Below are 7,786 nucleotides of genomic sequence, written 5' to 3'. Positions count from 1 at the left end.
TTAATTGAAAAGCATGAATTAATTAACCAATGTTTTTACCATATATTTATTATTTGAATTCTTTTGCGATGTAATTATTGAGTATTTTATATTTATGGATAGATTTGTTACAGTATGTCTAAAATAATGTGGCAAAAAAAATTTCTTACACCCGTAATACCAATTATGTTCCAGAAAACACAAACTATCTTCTTGACTTGATAATAAAAAAGAACTACGTTCCATCTAAGTAAAACTTAAGATCTCATATCGTTGAGAAAGAGTCTGGAATTGACCCATTTAATTTATGGACGCTCTCTAACATATGTTATTGGTCTATATTTATTAAATCTGGCAGTACTGTATTTATATTCTTTGCATAGATATGTATGAACTATGTAAGTAAAAAAGTATGAATGACAATTGAATCAAGCAGATTATATATTATTAGAGTTATGTTAAAACAATTATTAGTGCTATCTATTTACCTGTTGGCTTTTAATATTAAAATGGTGCTTGCCACTGATTATTAGTTCATGCAGTACATGTGCTCTATGAATGTTTTAAAGCGGAATTTTTAAAATTGTCAAAAATTCAAACACAGTTAGATATTTTTCTCAACGATAATAATTTACTATAATATTAAAGTAAATTAAAAATTAATTCAATATTTGATTTTAAAATTTATAATAACATTTTGTGAAAAGAATTTTAAAAAAAAAGAAAACATTTAATAAAAATCTTAGCGTTTGTTGTTATGTGGTGCACTCTATTATGGTTTAAAAAAAATAAAATTAACATTGAATAACTTCATACTATTCTACATAACTTGAAGGGCATCGGGAGTTTGTCATAATTTTAATCAATTTAGCTCAATTTTAAATTTTACATCAAATATGTCAGCCTTACCTGCTCCCGTCAACGTTCACCCAGTGATTAAGGTAACAAAATGTTTAAAATTGTTTTTAATCATCTCTTATGCGAAAATCAATATTAAAAGATGCTAGGGAAATTATTACATAATTTAACCTATAATAGTGGTATTGATTTCTTTTATTATTTAGTTTGAAAATATATAATTTTGCTAAAAACTGATCAAAATTAAAAATCTGAAATCATTTTTAAGATTGCGTTTTACTTTCAATAGCAAATTAAATCTACAAACGCCACAATAGAATCAACAAAAATTGAGATAAGAGTATGCGGCTAGGTAGTATTAATTTTATCGAAAAACAGTAAGGGGAATGCTTCTAATGTGTTGAATGAGATATAAATTAATCTTCATTAAGTTTCAAGTTGAGCATATTTTTTGCCTTTAAGTATTCAAATTTTGAACACTTAGTTTTCAATCAAACAGTGTTACCATAGTTCAATACCACTCGCAAACCAGAATACCGACCCTGTATAAAAACAGTTTTATAATTTTAATTGTATTTAACTTAATAAGAATTTATTTACTTTTAGTTTGGAAGATGGAGTTTACTTATTGCTGGTATCATTTATGGTGCAGCAAACCACTCTAGATTCTCAAGAAAAGAAGCTAATCTTCGAGCAGAGGAAGAAAAACACAGAGTAGCAAAGGAAGCTAAATTAGCTGCTGAAAAGGAAGCTAGAGCAAAACAAGAAATTGCAGATCTTGCTGCCTTAGCGGGTGGAAAATTATAAATTAAAGTTAAAGTGTAATCATGATTTTTATTTCATCGTATAGTGTATATCATTAAAATTTCTAGTTGAATTTACGATTTTATTGTTTTACCCTTTTAATCTTTTGGTTTAATTAGCATTTACAAATAAAGTTTTAAAGGTATGACAAAAGGACAAATGTTATTTATACGATTTTACGTAAAACTAGCTGCAATGCCCGGCGTTGCCTTGCAGAAATATAGCATACGCTTGTTCAATGTGTTTAATTTTTAATTGTAAAATCAGCATAAGTTATAAGGTAAAGGGGTCGTAAAAACAGAGGTTCTGCGAAAGATATAAGCCAAGAATGGGGTTTTAGAATTTTCTGATAAACAGAACAAATCTCTAGATTTCTTGACATATTTAGGTGGACAGAGATGTTCAAATTCGTCTACACAGAGACAGTTTCGAAAACCTCTTTCGGAACTTAGTTGATTTTAGAATGATTTTATACATGGAATGCCACTTAGTCCTCTATCTTCGAACTTCTGATTCTATACACATTAAACAATATACCCCCTTAACTTCCTACATCTCTCAAGCGCACGCCTTTTACCCATCTATTCTCTCTTAGCACCTTAGAAGGCCTTGGCTCCAAAAACTCGCTTTAATCTCTTATATTATAAATCATTTAAATCAAAATAAACCCAAAATAATAATTCAGTTGGTAAAAATTAAAAATACTTGGTTCTCGGGCTAAATCTCTCTTTAACTTTTGAATACATGATTTTTTGATGAAAAACACTAACAATAAGTCAATGGAATCCAAAAAACGAGATATTGTAATTAAAATTGATGGATATTTATGTGGGACCTATACCAAAATTACCTAACTTTTCCAAAATTTCTAAACGTTTCCAGATTTTTCAGGTCGACTGCCACTGTGCTCCTTATTTTGAATAGAAGGCTTAATATAGAGAACGATCGAATCATATACTTCAATAAACAAGGAGAAAAAAAGACGAAATCTCTAAATTTTGACCTATAGGACCGATTTCGATGAAAATTTGGGATTAAGCTTTGTTCATCCTCTAAATCAAAAGTTATATGGTGTCTAGTGGTGCCCAAATTTCGTCGACATCGGAGCTATAGGAAAGAATTTAGAGGTTTATGCCCCCGTTTACTGGACTAATTGATAAATGGTAAGTAACCTGGTAGTCTAAATTGGAACTACTGAAAACAGACCCACTTCTTGTTTTAATTAGTACGATCTATTATCTGGCTTTTAAAAATGATAAGTACAAGTATCGTCATCCGGGAGTCTAAATTGGAACTATACTGAAAACCAGTTCACTTCCTGTTTTAATTAGTACGAATTTTATCGCCAGTTGGCGCCAATCCCGGGGTTGTAACCCCTAGTTATCAATAGTGATCCAACTAACAATTTTTTAATTTGTGTTTTTTTTAGTAGCAAAGAAATTAATGATTTTTACTGAAAAATATTTATAAAAATGAATGTGTTGGAACTTGGAATAATGATAAAACAATATACTGTTAAATTAGTTTTATTTAAAAAATAGGATTCGTTTATACACATTAAATAAAATATTCATGAAGTAATAATAATAGAAAAGAGGGGAACCGTAATACTTCATGGCAGTAAGAGGTTTTTCTTACCCACATGCCCTATTACCTATCATTAACATAACAATTGTTTAAATTATAGTTAATAAATGTAGGTGATTTGTTTTTCTTGGGTACAGGTAATAATATTTCTTAAATTTTGATGATTTTCTGACCCAATAAATCTTTCATCTAGTGATAATATGACCATGTTCGCCAAGGATAAGTGGCAATTCATATTATTGTTAAACTAGAATGAAGCCAGAATATACATGCGTTTATTTCCATTATTATGAATAAAGCCAACAGGTTGTGGATATCTTTCTTAAAATGACTTAAAATTTCTGTCTTGAACGTTTATCATTCAGTTATTGGTTTATGAAGCGCTTCGGATATTTCAAAATATTCTAAAGCTTTCTGGATATCATCATTATGATTTGGATCTTTTCCCCAATTCCAATATTTGAATTCTTTGAATATTTTTATAGGATGTAAATGTACTTCGTTATTCGATTCATCTAAACTTCTTTCGAACACTACACCAGTGATATCTTCTCCAAGTTGAATTTGTTTGCCACGTAGTGGATATCCACGAAATGAAGTTGATAATATATCATTTTCTTCTTTCATAATGTAGTTGTTCAAATGTTTATCAATACTTGTTTTGCCGTTAAAATCTATTTTACATGGAACTATTTGAATATTGCATTCACTTAATGTTGTATTATCTTTAGATTTACTGTGTATTATTGTTTTTTTTGAACTCATTATTTTATAATTTTGTAGTTAATGATTTAATATTTCAATATAATTAATTAAAAAATATATATAACCTATTTACGATTTTTATGATTCCCTCGTAAATTTTAAAATTACATATGGTGTCATTAAAACACAGACCTTTACCGATATATTTTCTGCCACAGACTAAGATTAAAATAGACTGATTTGACACTGCCAATATTGACAAAATTGGTAGATTTCAAAATTTATGTATAATACTAGCTTGATACCCACCCGCTTCACTAGGTTTGAAAGTAACAACCACCTATTTATAGCACCCAGCTTTCTTGATTTCACTTATCCCCCTTCCATAACACTCAAAGGGATTGTTTTACACATCTAAAGTACACGCACAGTTTTCAATTTTTTTAAGTGTAAAATAGTCATAATTCATTGAGCATATCAGAAAAGATGTGCATAAATTCATATATTATTTTAAATTTTTATAGACATCTTAAATTTATGGTTAAAAATGATGATCATAGATGGAGCAGTAAAATGTGGGTAGTTTTTGCATGAAAGCGTAACAAACATTAATAGGGAAACATATTAAAATGAAATAGGGATAACAATTGGTTCGGATTGGTAAGGATGATTTAAAAAATCCGTTAAATTATGTATAGAGGCAATATTAAAATGAAATAGGGATAACAATTGGTTCGGATTGGTAAGGATGATTTAAACAACCCGTTAAATTAGGTATAGAGGAAAGCATAGCCAGTATATAATAGGGATTTTAAGAAAATAGTTTAGAATTTAAAGAAAGTAAGTGAAAACAAACGATTGATTGAGTTAATTGTTGAAATACCATGTACAGACAGTGTTGATTACATATTGTTTTGTTTTTAAGATAGCCACACAAATATAACTGATATTCCCATATAATACATAGTATGTAATTTGCGCTCTCATAGGTAAACAGTGATATTTACGAAAAAATGTTTCAAACAAAAGTTGTTTATGTTTTTATAAGGAACATTTTTTACATTATACTTTTGTTCTATCTCTAACGGTTTACAAGATGGGTCCTACGGACCCAAGACCTAATTGACCTATGCTTATTTACGAACTTACCTCACTTTTTACGTCCTTAGCACGCTATAAAAATTTCAGATTGATATCTTTTTCGTTCACAGACTGCCGGACGGACAACCGAAAATGGACTAATTAGGTATACATTGGGCCACTTTCCCACTACTATATTTTATCTATGGGGCCACTGGAGGAGTAACAATAACAGAAAAAATGAGTTCGATCGAAATAAGCTTATTATTTATTTTATAAATGACATCACTTGCTGAACGTCATCTGTTCTTAAAAAAAGATATTATAAATACTTAGAATTTACACGGAAACATAAATTTATAATTATTTTTTTGGATAATTGATCCATTCACTATTATTGGTATAGAATAAAATATAAGATGACTACGGTCGGTATCATTTTTACTGCTACTTTTATTCCTTTAATTAAAAAAAGAAATACAATCCTATTATAAAACGAAAAAATTTGAAAGGCCATGGATTACGAATAGTTGTAATTGGAGGTCTAAAAAAGAATGAAGTAAGGCTTCAGACTACAACTATTTTTAACCCAAAACATTCAAAATGAAATCAACATTTTATCTTCCATTATGTTTTGATGGTTTTCATTTTTTGTGTAGTCGTATTTTAGTTTTTTATTTTTATTACTCATGATGGTAAAATTAATTAGAGGATTGTGTTTTTTTGCATTTGGATCTATTGATTACTTAGTTAAAAAATGAAATATACAAACTAATAAATGTATTCACTAAACAATTTATACAATTAATTTTTATTTAATCTATTTAGATTCAAGTTTCTGTTTTTCGAATAGCTCAATTAAAGTTTCTGTAGCTGTTGGTTCCAATTTTATTGAGCTTGACAATTCATTATTAGGAAACTTAGTCAAGTTAATTGATGGTTCTCTAAACGTAAATGGTGTCCATGGACCTTGAATAGATGGATTATCGGTGTGCCATAATTTACGAAAGCGAACATTTGTTTTTTCACCGCTTTGAGTTCTTAAAAGTTCAATCCATTTTCCCACTTCTTCCTTTGTGTAATCTTTACAAAATATCACTTGGCGATCTCCGTTTACTAAAAATAGAGGATAAATACGCATAAATAAATATAATTTATTAGAGCTATGATAAAGAACCTGATTCTTTTAAGCGTACCTATACGTCCTTTCACGAAATATTTTTTCAGTAAATTAACCAGATCGGTTGTATTGAACCCTATTTTTCCGAGTCTGATAAGTCACTTAAAGTTTCTACGGGAAGTGGCTTATTCAGATTCGTTCTCGTGGTTTGTAAGAGACGGGGGACATTTTAAACTAGAAAGTTGTTCCTAATAAAAAACCTAAAAACTTTTGTTGGAATTTTTTTCGAAAAATGAATAAGTACATCACTGATAATCAGATTGAGTCTAAATTAGTCATTTTCCATTGGAATTGGAAGTTGAAGAAAATAAATGCAATGTATGATTTTCTCCCAGGGTTAAAGGTTGTGATTTGAATACTTTCGTTTATTTCAATTTTTTTAATTATGCGACCCTTTCAATCCAACAACTTTTGTTTAAAGTTTTAAATGTTTACAGGGTATACTGTTTTTATTATTTGACTAGCTCGACATTCTTTTAACTTATTATAATTACTTACAATATTCTGCAACCAAACTTGGTCCTTTATGTCGTCGTGGTTTTACATATACAACAACTCCCTCATTTGCTTTTGAAAAATCTAATAATTTTGATTCAAGAAATTCCCTAAATCAAAGAAGATATTTGTCTTAATTTAAGTCAAATACTTTAAATAGTAAATCTTATACCTCACACCTCTGCTACTTCCATGACTTTTACAATACCGAATAGTTAGTCGTTGTAATTGACATACATAACGTCCTAAGCCGTTTTGTAAAGGAGCTCTTGGGAACGCAGACTTTAAAAACAAATGACTATTAGACATATTTAAATATTTATAAAATATTAAATTTTATAACATGTTAAACAATTAAAAGGTTATGTTTGATTATGACATTATGTATGTTTAGACTTTAGTGACATCTATAAGTCAATTTTAAAACAAAAGAAAAGATTTCTTTTAAAGGGTAACTAGATCTACATAGTATATGTAGAATGCACATAGATGGCACTAGCAGTTGTATTGAACTAAAGTCCATCTATGGGATCTTAAATTGGTATGACCCAGGGTACAGTGGTTATATTATTAACATAGTGGTTTTATTATTAACAAAAGTTGTTTATTTTGATTAGAAAAATTTTTAAATTGAAATTTTTGTTCTATCTCTAACGGCTTACAAGAAGGGTCATACAGACCGAAGATCCAATTGTTATATGTTGCTCATTTACGAACTCAAACTCACCTTTTACTTCCTGAGCATTCTATAAAAATTCTAGCTTGATATCTCTTTCGTTTTTGAGTTACCATGTCGATGGACGGACGTACAACCGGAAATGAACTAATTAGGTTGGTTTGGAATACACCTATACAAAAATTTTGTTTTTATCATCAATATTTCTACGCGGTACCAACTTGAGACTAAAAATAGTATAAATTTCGATTTTTGCCCCAATTCCTAGATCAGTTTTTTGTATTTTTAAAATACGTATTTTCGACTACCAAGTAGTCATCATCAGTAAGAATTAGCTAGTGAATGTTACTCTTTGCTAATTTGGTGTAATGTAAGAGTAACATTCACTAGCTAATTCTTACTGATGATGACTACTTGGTAGT

The 7,786-nt window shown here is 29.1% G+C and overlaps 3 protein-coding genes across 3 annotated transcripts; 1 reads left to right on the top strand and 2 right to left on the bottom strand.

Annotated features, from left to right (window-relative positions):
* The first annotated feature begins 785 nt into the window (after window positions 1-785).
* On the top strand, window positions 786-1,702 carry LOC123298386 (ATP synthase subunit e, mitochondrial). Its single transcript, XM_044880373.1, has 2 exons — window positions 786-920; window positions 1,444-1,702. Exons 1-2 carry the CDS (start codon window positions 876-878, stop codon window positions 1,642-1,644), a joined length of 246 nt encoding a protein of 81 aa, XP_044736308.1. The 5' UTR covers window positions 786-875; the 3' UTR covers window positions 1,645-1,702.
* Window positions 1,703-3,187: 1,485 nt separating this feature from the next.
* LOC123297694 lies at window positions 3,188-4,008 on the bottom strand. The gene has a single exon (XM_044879450.1). The coding sequence runs from the start codon at window positions 3,991-3,993 to the stop codon at window positions 3,586-3,588; it is 408 nt and encodes a 135-aa protein (XP_044735385.1). The 5' UTR covers window positions 3,994-4,008; the 3' UTR covers window positions 3,188-3,585.
* Window positions 4,009-5,776: 1,768 nt separating this feature from the next.
* LOC123297693 (39S ribosomal protein L43, mitochondrial) lies at window positions 5,777-7,069 on the bottom strand. The gene is made up of 3 exons (XM_044879449.1): window positions 6,861-7,069; window positions 6,692-6,798; window positions 5,777-6,129 (listed from the first exon to the last, which is right to left on the bottom strand). The coding sequence occupies exons 1-3, from the start codon at window positions 6,995-6,997 to the stop codon at window positions 5,834-5,836; spliced, it is 540 nt and encodes a 179-aa protein (XP_044735384.1). The 5' UTR covers window positions 6,998-7,069; the 3' UTR covers window positions 5,777-5,833.
* Window positions 7,070-7,786: the final 717 nt, after the last annotated feature.

The sequence above is a fragment of the Chrysoperla carnea genome, chromosome 4 (assembly GCF_905475395.1).
Source record: "Chrysoperla carnea chromosome 4, inChrCarn1.1, whole genome shotgun sequence".
NCBI lineage: Eukaryota > Metazoa > Arthropoda > Insecta > Neuroptera > Chrysopidae > Chrysoperla > Chrysoperla carnea.
Note: the sequence above shows the minus strand (reverse complement) of the source record. Positions and strands in the feature narration are given on the sequence as shown.

Excerpts from the sequence above, each read along its gene's own strand:
- LOC123298386 (XM_044880373.1), top strand. The coding sequence starts at position 876 with ATGTCAGCCTTACCTGCTCCCGTCAACGTTCACCCAGTGATTAAG. Across the intron at positions 921-1,443 it reads ACGTTCACCCAGTGATTAAG|TTTGGAAGATGGAGTTTACT; the intron begins GTAACAAAATGT and ends ATTTACTTTTAG.
- LOC123297694 (XM_044879450.1), bottom strand. The coding sequence starts at position 3,993 with ATGAGTTCAAAAAAAACAATAATACACAGTAAATCTAAAGATAATACA.
- LOC123297693 (XM_044879449.1), bottom strand. The coding sequence starts at position 6,997 with ATGTCTAATAGTCATTTGTTTTTAAAGTCTGCGTTCCCAAGAGCTCCT. Across the intron at positions 6,799-6,860 it reads GGAAGTAGCAGAGGTGTGAG|GGAATTTCTTGAATCAAAAT; the intron begins GTATAAGATTTA and ends TCTTTGATTTAG. Across the intron at positions 6,130-6,691 it reads AAGTTTGGTTGCAGAATATT|TAAACGGAGATCGCCAAGTG; the intron begins GTAAGTAATTAT and ends CTCTATTTTTAG.